General features: G+C 35.0%; 8 protein-coding genes and 4 pseudogenes across 12 annotated transcripts, besides 6 other annotated features; 7 read left to right on the top strand and 5 right to left on the bottom strand.

Annotated features, from left to right (window-relative positions):
- Positions 1 to 10,368: part of a mobile genetic element that runs on past the window's edge.
- TVAGG3_0985170 lies at positions 1,170 to 2,351 on the top strand (annotated as a pseudogene). The gene has a single exon. A coding segment is annotated over exon 1 (1,182 nt).
- On the top strand, positions 3,099 to 4,062 carry TVAGG3_0985180 (organellar and viral DNA polymerase type B; the record flags this gene model as incomplete). The annotated part of the gene is made up of 1 exon (XM_051254018.1): positions 3,099 to 4,062. A coding segment is annotated over one exon (964 nt), but the record flags the coding sequence as incomplete, so codon positions are not given.
- Positions 4,266 to 4,829, bottom strand: TVAGG3_0985190 (uncharacterized protein; the record flags this gene model as incomplete). Its single annotated transcript, XM_051254019.1, has 1 exon — positions 4,266 to 4,829. One exon carries the CDS (start codon positions 4,827 to 4,829, stop codon positions 4,266 to 4,268), a length of 564 nt encoding a protein of 187 aa, XP_051079593.1.
- Positions 7,119 to 7,483, top strand: TVAGG3_0985200 (annotated as a pseudogene). The gene has a single exon. A coding segment is annotated over exon 1 (365 nt).
- Positions 7,620 to 7,693: a mobile genetic element.
- Positions 7,814 to 7,922: a mobile genetic element.
- Positions 8,063 to 8,171: a mobile genetic element.
- Positions 9,027 to 9,428, top strand: TVAGG3_0985240 (kinase C-related family; the record flags this gene model as incomplete). The annotated part of the gene is made up of 1 exon (XM_051254020.1): positions 9,027 to 9,428. The coding sequence occupies one exon, from the start codon at positions 9,027 to 9,029 to the stop codon at positions 9,426 to 9,428; it is 402 nt and encodes a 133-aa protein (XP_051079594.1).
- On the top strand, positions 9,478 to 9,714 carry TVAGG3_0985250 (uncharacterized protein; the record flags this gene model as incomplete). The annotated part of the gene is made up of 1 exon (XM_051254021.1): positions 9,478 to 9,714. One exon carries the CDS (start codon positions 9,478 to 9,480, stop codon positions 9,712 to 9,714), a length of 237 nt encoding a protein of 78 aa, XP_051079595.1.
- Positions 10,367 to 10,899: a mobile genetic element.
- Positions 10,900 to 11,083: 184 nt separating this feature from the next.
- Positions 11,084 to 18,568: part of a mobile genetic element that runs on past the window's edge.
- On the bottom strand, positions 12,789 to 13,110 carry TVAGG3_0985280 (annotated as a pseudogene). The gene has a single exon. A coding segment is annotated over exon 1 (322 nt).
- On the top strand, positions 13,156 to 13,416 carry TVAGG3_0985290 (uncharacterized protein; the record flags this gene model as incomplete). The annotated part of the gene is made up of 1 exon (XM_051254022.1): positions 13,156 to 13,416. The coding sequence occupies one exon, from the start codon at positions 13,156 to 13,158 to the stop codon at positions 13,414 to 13,416; it is 261 nt and encodes an 86-aa protein (XP_051079596.1).
- Positions 13,735 to 14,298, top strand: TVAGG3_0985300 (uncharacterized protein; the record flags this gene model as incomplete). The annotated part of the gene is made up of 1 exon (XM_051254023.1): positions 13,735 to 14,298. One exon carries the CDS (start codon positions 13,735 to 13,737, stop codon positions 14,296 to 14,298), a length of 564 nt encoding a protein of 187 aa, XP_051079597.1.
- Positions 14,456 to 15,562, bottom strand: TVAGG3_0985310 (organellar and viral DNA polymerase type B; the record flags this gene model as incomplete). The annotated part of the gene is made up of 1 exon (XM_051254024.1): positions 14,456 to 15,562. One exon carries the CDS (start codon positions 15,560 to 15,562, stop codon positions 14,456 to 14,458), a length of 1,107 nt encoding a protein of 368 aa, XP_051079598.1.
- TVAGG3_0985320 lies at positions 16,426 to 17,631 on the bottom strand (annotated as a pseudogene). Its single transcript has one exon. A coding segment is annotated over exon 1 (1,206 nt).
- On the bottom strand, positions 17,803 to 18,306 carry TVAGG3_0985330 (organellar and viral DNA polymerase type B; the record flags this gene model as incomplete). The annotated part of the gene is made up of 1 exon (XM_051254025.1): positions 17,803 to 18,306. The coding sequence occupies one exon, from the start codon at positions 18,304 to 18,306 to the stop codon at positions 17,803 to 17,805; it is 504 nt and encodes a 167-aa protein (XP_051079599.1).

An 18,568-nucleotide genomic window follows, 5' to 3' on the forward strand; every position in this document is an offset into this window, starting at 1 on the left:
TCAAAACTACTGCTAACTCTTGTGAAGTATAACGTTTGCGGTCAATGACAATAGCTAATGGTCTGACATACTGACCAAACTTAGATTCTTTCACAAACTTCTTGTTAAAGATAACATTGACGTTTGAAGCATTATTGAACTCATTCTTGATGACAGTAGCGAGAGCATTGTATGAAAAGAACTTGCAATCTTGCATGTGTTTCATTAAAATAAAAATATTAAATTATTTTGAAAAATAACTTAAAAAAATCTAATCTAATTTTTTCAAAAAATATTTTTTTATTTCCTACTAAAGATGTATCGGAAGTTGTCTAAGTTAGAACACTCGGAAATAAAACAACTTCTTACAGAAGCTAATATAGATGTTGCAAAGCATTACACAACAAACAAAAAGGCACTCGCTGACATCCTCAATGACTATAATGGTGAAATAACTTATGATAGAATTCATGAGTTCATAAAGCCGCAACGCGGCGAGGACGAAGTCCATGCAAGAGCATTTCCTTTAAATGACGTTGCTATTGACTTATATCATAGACGTTCAATACCTCATGAAGTAAGAAGAGAAATGTTTGACATAACAAATGCAAACGTTGGTCATACTCGTAAAGCTCTTTCACATGACGTTCGTCAAGAGATGTTTGACATAACAAATGCAAACGTTGGTGAAACAAGAAGAGCTGTACCACATGAAGTAAGAAGAGAAATGTTTGACATAACAAATGCAAACGTTGGTGAAACACGAAAGAGAGATGACACACTGAAACAACAGAGAAGAGAGATGTTTAAAAGTGCTATAGAACAAGTTCGCAAAGCTAAATGTCATTCGTTCCATTGACGACAAACCAAAAGAAGGTGAGAGATGGTTAAAGAAAGATGAAGAAATAGGAAGAGAATGTGAAGTCAGGCAATAGACTCATTGACTTTAACATCGAAGCTTTAGATGAACCAAACAGAGACTACTTACACAAACATTTGGTAAGGTTTTCATGAGACTCTTAGAGAAAATTAAAATAAACTCCCAACAGAGATGGATGGTATGTTATAAACTTGGTGGAAAGTATGAATGTTCTACGTTAAACCTCAATAATATTGGAACATTACTACATCAGCTCTTGAAGGAGAACTTTATATCAGAGATAGAAGCAAATGCTGCAGGTATTGTTGAAATGCACTATGACTTCTTCTTGACAAACATAAAGAATCTTACGAAATAAAGATGTATGATTTAACAGAATATGAAGGCTTAACGATGTCAGATGTAAAGAAAGGCAAACCAAAAAAGAGACCATATAGAGATGAAAGCACACTGACAAATGACCAGAAAGCCATTTTGGAAGCTCTTAAGCAAACAGGAAACCCAGCACTTATAGAAAGCTTTTGGAAAGATAATGGTGAAAAGAAGTTTTATAAGAAGAGAAGCGGTCAGTTCTGGAAGTATCTTTGCACATTACCTATAAATCTTGAACGCTACCAAATCTTCAATGAACTGAACAAAAGAACTGCAACACTTATGACAGAAGATAACTGCTTCGTTTATGCTTGCATTCAGGCTGGAGTAAATGAAGAAACTATTGACCACATGAGAGAAGTCATTCGTGTTAGAGACTTTCCTCAAAGTAAAGTACAAGAAATTTCTGACGCAACAGGTATAGCATTTAATGTTACCATTGGTTACTTCAATGACTCAAGACATAATGAAATAAAGAGATACATACCAAAAGAATGTGAAACTGTTCGAACTATTGACTTACTTCTTGTTGAAGACCACTACATGCTAAATGAAAGACTTCCAATGACAACATATTTCATTCGAAACTATATAGAAATCTGAAGGAGTGTGGTGGAATGAACATTGAAAAACAGATGAAAATATATACAAAGAGAGAAGATAAATATGTAGTTCGCATGGATAGAACTACACCGCTATGGGATGTTATGAAAACATTGTGGGAGTGCAAATATTTTGAACCTATTTCTTATGGAGAACTTTTCACATATACGACTGACTTATATAAACAGAACCTTGCACCATTTAAAGATTTGACATATGCTCCAAAGTATTGTGTACAACTGAAGAAGAAAGCAGAGTCAAAAGAAGTAAATAAAGCTAAATGTAAGTTCATACCTGAGCACGTTTTCTTTGCTGACTTTGAGTGTAGTACGGATGGCTTTCATAAAGCTTTTAACATCTGTTATGACAGTGAAGATGGTTCAGTTAGTGAAAGTATTTGGGGTCAAAACTGTGCAACAGAATTTTTGGAAAGACTTCCTGACAAGAGTTTAATATATTTCCATAACCTCAGTTATGACATAAACTTCATCTTAAGACACATGACAGAAGTGAAAGGAACTCCCATCATTAAAGGTTCACGAACAATGCAAATAACTGGTTTATATAAAGGAGGGCAATTATTATAAAAGACTCTTACAGTGTTATAAATAAGAAGCTTAAACTATTTCCTGCTATGTTTAACTTACAAACAGGACCGAAAGAAGTATTTCCATATAACTACTACAGCAGTGTTTTGTTAGCAAATGACAACAGAACTGGTGTCATTTCTGAAGCATGTAAGTTTATCCATGATGCAGATACATTTATGAAGAACATAGATTCCATCAAAGGTTGCAGAATAGATGAAAACCACTTCGACTTAGAAAAATATAGCACGTTTTACTGCAAACAAGATGTAAGAATTTTAAGAGAAGGTTTTGTAAAGTTCCGCAATGACTTATTGAAAGAGTTTGATTTAAACGTTTATGACTACGTTAGTATTTGTTCTATTGCTAACAAATTGTTTGAGAACAGAGTATACTTCCCGAATGGAAATCTTTATGACCTCTCAAATAAACCAAGAGAATTTATTTCGAGATGCATTCAAGGTGGAAGATGTATGTTGTCAGATAACATGAAACAAAAGAGCAAAAAGAAACTCATTGCTGACTTCGACACTGTTTCATTATATCCTTCAGCTATAGCAAGACTTTATACTTTAGAAGGTATTCCAAAAGTATTGAAGGAAGAAATGTTAAGCACAGAGTATCTCATGAGACATTTATTCGATGACGACCAAAAGGAACCCATTGGTGAAAAGTTTATGTCTGGCTTCTTTGTTCTCATTAAGATAACAGAGATTGGTATACCCAGACACTTTCATTTAATAGTTTGCGACCCTGAACTAAATCCAGAACTTAACGTTCCAAGAAGTTCAAACACTTGCTGTCTCATGTATGTTGACCATATAACATTACAAGACCTCATAAAATATCAAGGTGTCAAATGTGAAGTGTTGCAAGGATACTATTACGATGGAAACAGAGATATGAGAATAAGAGATGAAGTAAAGAAGTTGTTTGAGTTAAGGTTAAAGTATAAGAAAGAAGAAAACCCCTTACAAGAAATTATAAAACTCATTCTGAACAGCATTTATGGCAAAACTATTCTATCTCCTATTGAGTCAAAAATAACCATAGTAGATGACAAAGATGCTATAAGATATGCTATAAGAAATTACAACCATATAGTGAAGTTCGAAGGTTTGGATGGTTCAGATAAAACTATTTTCAAGCTAACGAAAAGCATTTGCAGACACTTTAACTTCTGTCCACTTGGTGTTAATATTCTGTCTATGTCAAAACGTATTATGAATGAAGTATTCTGTACTGCAGAGGACATGGGACTTCAAATCTTTTACCAGGATACCGACAGTATGCACTTATATAATGAAGACATCCCAAAGCTTGCAGCAGAGTTTAAGAAGAGATATGGTCGCGAACTTATAGGAAAGAACCTTGGTCAATTTCATAGCGACTTTGCAGAAATAACACCTGGAAAACAAAGTTTAGCTTATAAAAGTATTTTCTGTGGAAAGAAGACCTACATAGACTTACTCACTAACGATTTAAATGAAGTTGCATTTCACTGCAGAATGAAAGGCGTGAAGCAAGATGTTATTGCTTTAACCGCTAATGAAATGTTTCCTGAAGCTATACAATGCTATTACAATGAAGATAAGAACATTCACATACCTGTTGGAACATATGACAAAGACTCTGAGTTCAGTTTAATGAAACTTTACAAAGCACTTCATGATGGTCAAGAGATTGCATTCGACTTATGTAAGTCATGTCAACCTTGCTTTGCTGAAAAGTTCAACTTTTCAATAACGACTAAAACAAGCTTTATTCGTAAGTTGAAGTTCTGAGGTCATTTATTTTTGTCAGCAATGAGGTCATTCGTGATAAAAATAAAGCTAGCGTAGATTTTACAATACTGCGATGGTAGAGTTTAAGAGTTGTGCTTCAATGTAGAGACAGTCCTTCCCATCTGGAGGCAAGAACACTGGACATTTATGGTCATGAGTGGAGTACATGTCTATCCAAAACTCACGATTGAAGCCAGTTAATTTATAGTATTTAGGGTTAGGAAGTGGTGAAGTTCTTGTATGACCAATGAACTCATTTTCAACGCCTTTGGCTATATTAGAGTAAAGTATTGCTTGCTTTCTATCCCAAATGCCAGGTGTTACAATCTTTGAAAATTCATTTTTCCTCGGAAGCATTGCATCATAATTGAAAACATTCTTAAAATCATCACTTGGTTCGGAGATTTGAAATCTTATACGTAATGGATTTTCTTTCTTTTTAGCGACTTCATTGAATGGTGAGAATACAATGAATTGACAGTCATGAGTTCCATCTTCATTTTCATTAAATTCATAATGAAAGTCTATAAGTTGTGGCTGACTACCTTCTTCTTTCAGTTGTGCAAGAAACTCACGTAAAGGCTGTAAAGTTTGTACTTCAATGTTGAACTTTTTCTCGAACATCTCATTAAATGAAATCATACATTGTTGCAATGTTGTATCGTCTTTAAAGTATTTGTATATGTGAATGTTTTGGGCGCTTAAAGACTGTTCGTCATTTTCTATCTCGACTTGAAGTATAAAGTCAACCTTTCTGAAAGCACGTGTTATATACATAGATGTTATGCCAATGTACTTCTCTTCATTTATGTTCACAATCCAGTCTGTTGGAAACTTAAACGTTACTCTGTTCCCCTTTATTTTGACGTCAGGGTTTTCACTACTGAACGCAACAGTTAAAGGTATTTGTCTATACATTTAATTCGGATAAAAATAAACCATTTACTCTTTCTTTGCTTCAGCTTCTTTAGCTTTTGCTTCTTCTCTAGCTTTTTTCGCCAGCAAACGTGGGTTCTTCTGTCTTCCAGCAGCTAATGCAGCTAGTTGTTTTTCACTAAGTTTTCTCTTTGGTCTCTCTGGCTTTTGTTCTTGTTTTTGTTCCTTCAGTTCGGATAAAATTTGCTCGCGAATTTCTTTCTTCAATGCTTCAACATCTATGACCCTTGGGTCTTGTCCGTAGGGCTTGTCTGAGTCATTTGACTGCAGATAAAAAACAAAATTAAAACTTTAACCGATGTAAAATGAGCTTGTCAAAATCAGAGCGAGAGTCTATTATATTAAATGACGCAAGAGGAATACAACATCCTTTCTATTACGTAAGTCAGAGTAAAGATGGTAAAATATACGTAAGAAAAAGAAAGGTTCCATTAGCGAATGCAGAGAGCGACAACATTAAGGTGCATGGCAAGGGTGAAGTCCACGAAGCCCATATAAAACCTTCTGTTCAAACTGAAAAGTCAATAGAACAGAAGAAAAGAAGCCAGATGTACTTTCAATAACGAACCAAGAGCTTATTGCAAAGTTCGTGAATTTCATTGAAAAACAAACCGAGTCAAAGAACCCTGACCCGCCAGTGAAAGAAGTTGAGACAAAAGAGAATGTACAGTTCATTGAAAATGTCAAGAAACAACTTCCACCACGAATACCAAGAAGAAGAGTGAGAATAATGAAGTAAATAGATATTTTTATCTGAAGTAAATACATGCAGAACGAACAGCTAAACGAATTTACTCCAGCAGAGCATATTCATCAGATTCGCTCATATTTCGATATCATAGACAATGCAGTTCAAATTGGTGACACTAATAGAAAATATTCTGACGCAAAGATTCCATCACAACCTGGAACTGCTAAAGATAACACATGGGTAACATTCAATCTCTCACCTCCTGGTGAAAATATGTTGGACCTTTACAATACATTCATTACGTATAAAATGGAAGGTCAATTTATTGTAGATAAAGAAATTGGTTCAGGTTCCAATAAAACAAACCACCAGGATTTTGGATTGGTTTCGATGACGCTTTCTATGCAGTTGCTGGATATCAAATCCTTGCAAATGGTCGTATCGTATATTCTCAAGACAACGCAAGAGAAGAAGCATATATATACTTCAAAACTCACAAACTACCGAACAAATAAAGAAAGTAGATGTTTTCTCAAAGACTCGACATGAAGATGTATGGAGTCATTCGGGAACATGCAGAACAGGACAAATTGTTAGTGGTCCAATTACAGCAGGAAAATCATTTGATTTTAAGCTTCGTTTAAGAATTCCTGTTAGAAGATTCCTTCCATTAGAAGCTATTCGATTTATTCCAGCTTTTGCAGGAAACATTCAGCTTAAAGTAAAGTTCAGTAGCGACGCCTTACAATGCACATCTATATCTGTAAATGATATCATTGCTTTCAATCCAACTCTTAAAGTTGCATTTGCTTCAGATTCAAATCCACCGACAAATAAATTTGTTCCATGGAATGAACCATTCACTATGATAACGAAGGCAGTAGAAGCTAGTGGAACAGTTACTATTACAACTGTAACCCAGCAACTATTTCGAACAAAGATGGATTTTAATGAATGTTTCATTCATCCAAAATCATTCTCTTTAGACCCTAACATTTATACAGAACTTGTAGAACATTATACAAACGAGGCTTTATGTTTTCCTGTTAAAGTTATGGATTGGATTCCTATGGACGGTTCATTCTCAAAGAATACAGATAGTTCAAGTGCAACATTTACAGCAGCTTATACGCCTATTAATGTTAAAAGTATTTGGGCACTATTTAGAAAGAAAGACAACTATTATGTTAATTTTGAGAACCCTAAGTTTAAATATCTTCAGCTTTCCATGGGAGCTTATGGAAATATGCCTGCAGAACCTGAAAAATCATATGGACCTGTATTTTATGAAATGGTTGCGAACGCTTGCAATACAAACAATGATATGATTGGATTTAATGAAGATGTTATGAGGTCATTGGTGGATGATGGTAGTGTGGAACATAAATGGGATAGCTATGACAACACACATTTCTTATGTGGTTTTCCAACAGAAGTGGACTTTTGCTTCCAGCAAGGTCAAACATCTACTGCTCCAATAACATACAAATTGTCTGTTAAAGGACCTATTGAACTAGCAACTGAAAATGTACCAAAGCCACTTATTGGATTTATGAGGGATTGTTGCTTTGCCATTCAGGTGCGTGCTAATGGAATCCCAATAATAAGATTAGATGACTATAACTTAGCCACGGACGACAGTGAGGAATAAAGGATGAACGTTTATTTTTAAAGCTTATAAATGAGTTCTTCATCAAGCTCTCGCGAACCTTCACCATCTATGAAACAAACTTTACCAAACGATTATGGAGCACCTATTGAATATTTCTTACGAGCTGCACAATGGCAAAGAGCAGTCTTGTTATATACGAAAACGATAAAAACAGTTTGACAGAAAAGTGACAACTTTACGTGTCAAAAATATAAAAAGTGATATTTTATTCATCATTATCTTCTTCATAATTTATTTCATATTCTTCGTCTTACCAACAAAAGATGGGAATGTGAACAATTGCGGGCAATTTTTAGCCATTTTGGCTTGGAACTAGAGCCTGCGAGGTACATGGATAGTATCAGTACCTCACAGGCTCTAGTTCTCTATATGGCGCCGAGAAATTTTGGTGAAATGTGGTCGCATTTCACCAAAATTTTTTCGGCGCCATAGGATGAATTGGAGGGTGAGAGATATTATTTCATACAATACTACTCTCACCCTCCAATTCCCAGCCAAAATGGCTAAAAATTGCCGCAATGTGAACAATTGCGGGCAATTTTTAGCCATTTTGGCTTGGAACTAGAGCCTGCGAGGTACATGGATAGTATCAGTACCTCACAGGCTCTAGTTCTCTATATGGCGCCGAGAAATTTTGGTGAAATGTGGTCGCATTTCACCAAAATTTTTTCGGCGCCATAGGATGAATTGGAGGGTGAGAGATATTATTTCATACAATACTACTCTCACCCTCCAATTCCCAGCCAAAATGGCTAAAAAATTGCCCGCAATGTGAACAATTGCGGGCAATTTTTAGCCATTTTGGCTTGGAATTAGAGCCTGCGAGGTACATGGATAGTATCAGTACCTCACAGCTCTAGTTCTCTATATGGCGCCGAGAAATTTTGGTGAAACTGTGGTCGCATTTCACCAAAATTTTTTCGGCGCCATAGGATGAATTGGAGGGTGAGAGATATTATTTCATACAATACTACTCTCACCCTCCAATTCCCAGCCAAAATGGCTAAAAATTGCCCGCAATGTGAACAATTGCGGGCAATTTTTAGCCATTTTGGCTTGGAATTAGAGCCTGCGAGGTACATGGATAGTATCAGTACCTCACAGGCTCTAGTTCTCTATATGGCGCCGAGAAATTTTGGTGAAATGTGGTCGCATTTCACCAAAATTTTTCGGCGCCATAGGATGAATTGGAGGTGAGAGTATTATTTCATACAAACTACTCTCACCCTCCAATTCCCAGCCAAAATGGCTAAAAATTGCCCGCAATGTGAACAATTGCGGGCAATTTTTAGCCATTTTGGCTTGGAATTAGAGCCTGCGAGGTACATGGATAGTATCAGTACCTCACAGGCTCTAGTTCTCTATATGGCGCCGAGAAATTTTGGTGAAATGTGGTCGCATTTCACCAAAATTTTTTCGGCGCCATAGGATGAATTGGAGGGTGAGAGATATTATTTCATACAATACTACTCTCACCCTCAATTTTAATTACTTAAACTCATTCTATTTTTTTGACATGTAAATGTCACTTTTACTGAGATCTGACACAATGTCAGATCTCTTTTTTTCGTATATAAGAGTCTCACCAAGGTTAGGTGTTCCACCAGCTCCTGTCAAAAATAGCATTTGGTCAAGTCCTTATATAAGATATGGTCTCCCACTAGGTTTGCTAGCTACAGCAGGAGCAGTTATGATGTTGAAAAGAAATAAAGCAAATGTTATAAATAATACTGAAGTAGCTGAAGTTAAACAAACTCCAACACCTTCGCCAAAACCAACGCCTTCACAAGCAAAACCTTCAATGACTCCTGAACCTATGGAAGTACAAACTCCTGTTCAAAAGTCAACTCCTAAACCGACTCCAACATTTAAACCAGAACCTACTCCTCAAATAAATCGTAAAACTCCTGCGTTTCCTTACTGAAAAAAATAACGTTATTTTTATTTAATATTAAAATTTTTATTTGATTGAAATGACGACTAAAGTCACTGAAGCAATGAAACAAAAGTTTTTGGTAGAATACATTAAATCAGGAATTATTCCAGAAGGTTTTTACATTCATACTATGAAGGATGGTAGAGTTCAGTTTAGAAAGATAAAGCAACCATTAGATAAAGAAGGAATTTTGAGAAAGATTAAACTTCATGAGGACAACATTGCTGAACTTAAGAAGAAGTTAGAAGAGTTGGAGAAAGGAAGAGAGTTATAAAGCAATGAATTCACAAGGTTAGAAAACGTGTTAGAAAACGTGTTAGAAAACGTGTTAGATCTAACATTCTAACATAAACATTATTTTTTCACCTCTGACAACGTTTATTTTTATTTTATTTTTAAGTTTATTTTTATATAAATGACAGAACAAAAACAACTCATACAAATCAAAACATATAACAAACATACATTTAAACATTTATTCTTCCTTCCTGAGCATAACATGTTCTTTCAAATACATCCGAGACCAGTTGACTTTTCATTGACTGTTTATAAAGATAGAAATAGTTATATCATTAAACCATACGATGACGAAGGTAAGTTATGTAAATTGTACGTTAAGAAGTTAGAGAAAGTTTATGGCTTCAAGTATGACTACAATAGGGTTAACACTGATGATGAAGATATTGAGGAAAATTTATGAGAACATTAGTGAAGTCGTTAGTGAGAACGATAGTGAGAACGTTTATTTTTTACATTAGTGAGTTCGTTAGTGAAGTGAAGTGGGTGGCGGTTTTGTAAATATTTAAGATTAAGTTAGTGTTGTCGTTTGTGTTGTAAAATATACGTTAACGGTTTTGTAAAGTGTCAAATTCACAAGTATTGGGTAAAGTGGAACGCAGTGCCACCATACCCAAGACTTGTATACTAAACTTTGTCTGAATAGTTTAACATTCAGACAAAGTTTCCCGCTGTCAGAGAGGGAATGGAAGGGTAAGAGGTATATATTCATAATGTATACCTCTTACCTTTCATTCCCTCGAGAAAGTTCAAAAACTTGGGTGCAATCAGAACTGATTGCACCCAAGTTTTTGAACTTTGTATAAGGAATTGTTGGCTATGATGTACTGATCATGAATCAGTACATCATAGCCAACAATTCCTTCGCAAACAGCGGGAAACTTTGTCTGAATAGTTTAACATTCAGACAAAGTTTCCCGCTGTCAGAGAGGGAATGGAAGGGTAAGAGGTATATATTCATAATGTATACCTCTTACCTTTCATTCCCTCGAGAAAGTTCAAAAACTTGGGTGCAATCAGAACTGATTGCACCCAAGTTTTTGAACTTTGTATAAGGAATTGTTGGCTATGATGTACTGATCATGAATCAGTACATCATAGCCAACAATTCCTTCGCAAACAGCGGGAAACTTTGTCCGAATAGTTTAACATTCAGACAAAGATGATTTTTTTAAATAAGATATATATATATCAGATGATATAAGATGATTTTTTTAAATAAAAAATAAAATTTAATTTTTTAATTGTTAAATAAGAATAGTAAGCTTGACAAGTAATTTAAGTTTTTGCTTTGTAAAGTTATTTGGTTGGCAAATGCATTGTGTCACTTTTTGTTTGAGTTCACTTTCCGTAATTTGTCTTATGATATTATAGTCATCTAATCTTATTATGGGGATGCCATTAGCACGCACCTGAATGGCAAAGCAACAATCCCTCATAAATCCAATAAGTGGCTTTGGTACATTTTCAGTTGCTAGTTCAATAGGTCCTTTAACAGACAATTTGTATGTTATTGGAGCAGTAGATGTTTGACCTTGCTGGAAGCAAAAGTCCACTTCTGTTGGAAAACCACATAAGAAATGTGTGTTGTCATAGCTATCCCATTTATGTTCCACACTACCATCATCCACCAATGACCTCATAACATCTTCATTAAATCCTATCATATCATTGTTTGTATTGCAAGCGTTCGCAACCATTTCATAAAATACAGGTCCATATGATTTTTCAGGTTCTGCAGGCATATTTCCATAAGCTCCCATGGAAAGCTGAAGATATTTAAACTTAGGGTTCTCAAAATTAACATAATAGTTGTCTTTCTTTCTAAATAGTGCCCAAATACTTTTAACATTAATAGGCGTATAAGCTGCTGTAAATGTTGCACTTGAACTATCTGTATTCTTTGAGAATGAACCGTCCATAGGAATCCAATCCATAACTTTAACAGGAAAAATAAAGCCTCGTTTGTATAATGTTCTACAAGTTCTGTATAAATGTTAGGGTCTAAAGAGAATGACTTTGGATGAATAAAACATTCATTAAAATCCATCTTTGTTCGAAATAGTTGCTGGGTTACAGTTGTAATAGTAACTGTTCCACTAGCTTCTACTGCCTTCGTTATCATAGTGAATGGTTCATTCCATGGAACAAATTTATTTGTCGGTGGATTTGAATCTGAAGCAAATGCAACTTTAAGAGTTGGATTGAAAGCAATGATATCATTTACAGATATAGATGTGCATTGTAAGGCGTCGCTACTGAACTTTACTTTAAGCTGAATGTTTCCTGCAAAAGCTGGAATAAATCGAATAGCTTCTAATGGAAGGAATCTTCTAACAGGAATTCTTAAACGAAGCTTAAAATCAAATGATTTTCCTGCTGTAATTGGACCACTAACAATTTGTCCTGTTCTGCATGTTCCCGAATGACTCCATACATCTTCATGTCGAGTCTTTGAGAAAACATCTACTTTCTTTATTTGTTCGGTAGTTTGTGAGTTTGAAGTTATATATGCTTCTTCTCTTGCGTTGTCTTGAGAATATACGATACGACCATTTGCAAGGATTTGATATCCAGCAACTGCATAGAAAGCGTCATCGAAACCAATCCAAAATCCTGGTGGGTTTGTTTTATTGAACCTGAACCAATTTCTTTATCTGCAATAAATTGACCTTCCATTTTATACGTAATGAATGTATTGTAAAGGTCCAACATATTTTCACCAGGAGGTGAGAGATTGAATGTTACCCATGTGTTATCTTTAGCAGTTCCAGGTTGTGATGGAATCTTTGCGTCAGAATATTTTCTATTAGTGTCACCAATTTGAACTGAATTGTCTATGATATCGAAATATGAGCGAATCTGATGAATATGCTCTGCTGGAGTAAATTCGTTTAGCTGTTCGTTCTGCATGTATTTACTTCAGATAAAAATATCTATTTACTTCATTATTCTCACTCTTCTTCTTGGCATTCGTGGTGGAAGTTGTTTCTTGACATTTTCAATGAACTGTACATTCTCTTTTGTCTCAACTTCTTTCACTGGGGGTCAGGGTTCTTTGACTCGGTTTGTTTTTCAATGAAATTCACGAACTTTGCAATAAGCTCTTGGTTCGTTATTGAAAGTACATCTGGCTTCTTTTCTTCTGGTTCTTTGGTGGCTCAGTTTGAACAGAAGGTTTTATATGGGCTTCGTGGACTTCACCCTTGCCATACACCTTAATGTTGTCGCTTTCTGCATTCGCTAATGGAACCTTTCTTTTTCTTACGTATATTGTACCATCTTTACTCTGACTTACGTAATAGAAAGGATGTTGTATTCCTCTTGCGTCATTTAATATAATAGACTCTCGCTCTGATTTTGACAAGCTCATTTTACATCGGTTAAAGTTTTAATTTTGTTTTTTATCTGCAGTCAAATGACTCAGACAAGCCCTACGGACAAGACCCAAGGGGTCATAGATGTTGAAGCATTGAAGAAAGAAATTCGCGAGCAAATTTTATCCGAACTGAAGGAACAAAAACAAGAACAAAAGCCAGAGAGACCAAAGAGAAAACTTAGTGAAAAACAACTTGCTGCATTAGCTGCTGGAAGACAAAAGAACCCACGTTTGCTGGCGAAGAAAGCTAGAGAAGAAGCTGAAGCAAAAGCTAAAGAAGCTGAAGCAAAGAAAGAGTAAATGGTTTATTTTTATCCGAATTAAATGTATAGACAAATACCTTTATCTGTTGCGTTCAGTAGTGAAAACCCTGACGTCAAAATAAAGGGGAACAGAGTAACGTTTAAGTTTCCAACAGACTGGATTGTGAACATAAATGAAGAGAAGTACATTGGCATAACATCTATGTATATAACACGTGCTTTCAGAAAGGTTGACTTTATACTTCAAGTCGAGATAGAAAATGACGAACAGTCTTTAAGCGCCCAAAACATTCACATATACAAATACTTTAAAGACGATACAACATTACAACAATGTATGATTTCATTTAATGAGATGTTCGAGAAAAAGTTCAACATTGAAGTACAAACTTTACAGCCTTTACGTGAGTTTCTTGCACAACTGAAAGAAGAAGGTAGTCAGCCACAACTTATAGACTTTCATTATGAATTTAATGAAAATGAAGATGGAACACATGACTGTCAGTTTGTTGTATTCTCACCATTCAATGAAGTCGCTAAAGAGAAAGAAAATCCATTACGTATAAGATTTCAAATATCTGAACCAAGTGATGATTTCAAGAATGTTTTCAATTATGATGCAATGCTTCCGAGGAAAAATGAATTTTCAAAGATTGTAACACCTGGCATTTGGGATAGAAAGCAAGCTATATTATATTCAAACTTAAGTAAGGGAGTTGAAAATGAGTTCATTGGTCATACAAGAAATTCACCATTACCAAATCCCAAATACTATAAATTAACTGGCTTCAATCGTGAGTTTTGGATAGACATGTTCTCCACTCACGACCATAAATGTCCAGTGTTCTTGCCTCCAGATGGGAAGGACTGTCTCTACATTGAAGCACAACTCTTAAACTCTACCATTGCAGTATTGTAAAATCTACACTAGCTTTATTTTTATCACGAATGACCTCATTGCTGACAAAAATAAATGACCTCATTCATGACCTCATTGCTGACCTCATTCATGACCTCATTCATGACCTCATTGCTGACCTCATTCATGACCTCATTGCTGACAAAAATAAATGACCTCAGAACTTCAACTTACGAATAAAGCTTGTTTTAGTCGTTATTGAGAAGTTAAACTTTTCAGCAAAGCAAGGACTAGAAGACTTACATAAGTCAAATCCAATCTCTTGACCGTCATAAAGTGCTTTATATAACTTCATAACACTGAACTCAGAGTCTTTGTCAAATTTTCCTTGCGGAACCATTAAACCTTTATCTTCATCATAGAAACACTGAACAGAGTCAGGAAACATTTCATTAGCGGTTAAAGCAATAACATCTTGCTTCACGCCTTTCATTCTGCAGTGAAATGCAACTTCATTTAAATCATTCGTGAGTAAGTCTATGTAAGTCTTCTTTCCACAAAATATTGACTTGTATGCTAAACTTTGTTTATCTTTTGTGATTTCTGCAAAGTCGCTATGAAATTGACCAAGGTTTTTACCAATGAGAACTCTTCCATAACGTTTCTCAAACTCTTCAGCTAAACGAGGGATATCTTCATTGTAGAGATGCATACTGTCCGTATCGCTATAAAAGATGTCCATTCCTAAGTCTTCAGCAGTACAGAATACTTCACACATTATTCTCTTCGACATAGACAGAATGTTAACACAAAGTGGACAGAAGTTAAAGTGTCTGCAAATGCTTTTCGTTAGCTTGAAAATAGTTTTATCTGAACCATCCAAACCTTCGAACTTCACTATATGGTTGTAGTTTCTGATGGCATATCTTATAGCATCTTTGTCATTTACTATGGTTATTTTTGACTCAATAGGAGATAGAATAGTTTTGCCATAAATACTGTTCAGAATGAGCTTTATATTTTCTTGCAAAGGATTTCCTTCTTTCTTATACTTTAACCTTAACTCAAACAACTTCTTTACTTCATCTCTTATTCTAATATCTCTGTTTCCATCGTAATAGTATCCTTGCAACACTTCACATTTGACACCTTGATATTTTATGAGGTCTTGTAATGTTATATGGTCAACATACATTAAACAGCAAGTGTTTGAACTTCTGGGAACGTTAAGTTCTGGATTTAGTTCAGGGTCACAAACTATTAAAGGAAAGTGTCTATGTATTCCAATCTTTGTTATCTTAATGAGAACAAAGAAGCCTGACATAAACTTTTCACCAATGGGTTCCTTTTGGTCGTCATCGAATAAATGCTTTAACAAATATTCAGAACTTAACATCTCATCCTTCAATACTTTTGGAATTCCTTCTAAAGTATAAAGTCTTGCTATAGCGGATGGATATAATGAAACAGCGTCGAAGTCAGCAATGAGTTTCTTTTCGCTCTTTTGTTTCATGTTATCTGACAACATACATCTTCCACCTTGAATGCATCTCGAAATAAATTCTCTTGGTTTATTTGAGAGGTCATATAAATTTCCATTCGGGAAGTATACTCTGTTCTCAAACAATTTGTTAGCAATAGAACAAATACTAACGTAGTCATAAACGTTTAAATCAAATTCTTTTAATATATCATTGCGGAACTTAACAAAACCTTCTCTTAAAATTCTTACATCTTGTTTGCAATAAAATGTGCTATACTTTTCTAAGTCGAAGTGGTTTTCATCTATTCTGCAACCTTTGATGGAATCTATGTTTTTCATAAATGTATCTGCATCCTGGATAAACTTACACGCTTCAGAAATGACACCAGTTCTGTTGTCATTTGCTAACAAAGTACTGCTGTAGTAGTTGTATGGAAATACTTCTTTCGGTCCTGTTTGTAAGTTAAACATAGCAGGAAATAGTTTAAGCTTCTTATTTATAACACTGTAAGAGTCTTTTATAATAATTGCCCTTCCTTTATATAAGCCAGTTATTTGCATTGTTCGTGAACCTTTAATGATGGGAGTTCCTTTCACTTCTGTCATGTGTCTTAAGATGAAGTTTATATCATAGCTGAGGTTATGGAAATATATTAAACTCTTGTCAGGAAGTCGTTCCAAAAATTCTGTTGCACAGTTCTGACCCCAAATGCTTTGACTCACTGAACCATCTTCACTGTCGTAACAGATGTTAAAAGCTTTATGAAAGCCATCGGTACTACACTCAAAGTCAGCAAAGAAAACGTGCTCAGGAATGAACTTGCACTTATTTTTATTTACTTCTTTTGACTCGGCTTTCTTCTTCAGTTGTACACAATACTTTGGAGCATATGTCAAATCTTTAAATGGTGCAAGGTTCTGTTTATATAAGTCAGTCGTATATGTGAAAAGTTCTCCATAAGAAATAGGTTCGAAATATTTGCACTCCCACAATGTTTTCATAACATCCCATAGCGGTGTAGTTCTATCCATGCGAACTACATATTTATCTTCTCTCTTTGTATAAATCTTCATCTGTTTCTCAATGTTCATTCCACCACACTCCTTCAAGATTTCTATATAGTTGCGAATGAAATATGTTGTCATTGGAAGTCTTTCATTTAGCATGTAGTGGTCTTCAACAAGAAGTAAGTCAATAGTTCGAACAGTTTTACATTCTTTTGGTATGTATCTCTTTATTTCATTATGTCTTGAGTCATTGAAGTAACCAATGGTAACATTAAATGCTATACCTGTTGCGTCAGAAATTTCTTGTACTTTACTTTGAGGAAAGTCTCTAACACGAATGACTTCTCTCATGTGGTCAATAGTTTCTTCATTTACTCCAGCCTGAATGCAAGCATAAACGAAGCAGTTATCTTCTGTCATAAGTGTTGCAGTTCTTTTGTTCAGTTCATTGAAGATTTGGTAGCGTTCAAGCTTTATAGGTAATGTGCAAAGATACTTCCAGAACTGACCGCTTCTCTTCTTATAAAACTTCTTTTCACCAAGGATTTCATTCCAGAAGTCATCTATATCTTGTTTATCTCCTGTTTGTTTAAGTCTGTTCAATAATCTTTCTGTCTTTCTGTCAGTGTGCTTTCATCTCTATATGGTCTCTTTTTTGGTTTGCCTTTCTTTACATCTGACATCGTTAAGCCTTCATATTCTGTTAAATCATACATCTTTATTTCGGTAAGATTCTTTATGTTTGTCAAGAAGAAGTCATAGTGCATTTCAACAATACCTGCAGCATTTGCTTCTATCTCTGATATAAAGTTCTCCTTCAAGAGCTGATGTAGTAATGTTCCAATATTATTGAGGTTTAACGTAGAACATTCATACTTTCCACCAAGTTTATAACATACCATCCATCTTTGTTGGGAGTTTATTTTAATCTTCTCTAAGAGTCTCATGAAAACCTTACCGAAATGTTTGTGTAAGTAGTCTCTGTTTGGTTCATCTAAAGCTTCGATGTTAAAGTCAATGAGTCTATTGCCTGTCTTAACATTTCTCTTCCTATTCTCTTCATCTTTCTTTAACTATCTCTCACCTTCTTTTGGTTTGTCGTCAATGGAACGAATGACATCGTTAGCTTTGCGAACTTGTTCTATAGCACTTTTAAACATCTCTCTTCTCTGTTGTTTCAGTGTGTCGTCTCTCTTTCGTGTTTCACCAACGTTTGCATTTGTTATGTCAAACATCTCTTGACGAACATCATGCGAAAGAGCTTTACGAGTATGACCAACGTTCGCATTTGTTATGTCAAACATTTCTCTTCTTACTTCATGAGGTACTGAACGTCTATGATATAAGTCAATAACAATGTCATTTAAAGGCAATTCTCTTGCATGGACTTCGTCCTCGCCGCGTTGCGGCTTTATGAACTCATGAATTCTATCATAACTTATTGCACCATTATAGTCATTGAGGATGTCAGCGAGTGCTTTTTTGTTTGTTGCGTAATGCTTTGCAACATCTATATTAGCTTCTGTAAGAAGTTGTTTTATTTCCGAGTGTTCTAACTTAGACAACTTCCGATACATCTTTAGTAGGAAATAAAAAAATATTTTTTTGAAAAAATTAGATTAGATTTTTTAAAGTTATTTTTCAAAATAATTTAATATTTTTATTTTAATGAAACACATGCAAGATTGCAAGTTCTTTTCATACAATGCTCTCGCTACTGCCATCAAGAATGAGTTCAATAATGCTTTAAATGTTAATGTTATCTTTAACAAGAAGTTTGTGAAAGAATCTAAGTTTGGTCAGTATGTCAGACCATTAGCTATCGTCATTGACCGCAAA

The sequence above is a fragment of the Trichomonas vaginalis genome, chromosome I (assembly GCF_026262505.1).
Source record: "Trichomonas vaginalis G3 chromosome I, whole genome shotgun sequence".
In the NCBI taxonomy this organism is placed as follows: domain Eukaryota; phylum Parabasalia; order Trichomonadida; family Trichomonadidae; genus Trichomonas; species Trichomonas vaginalis.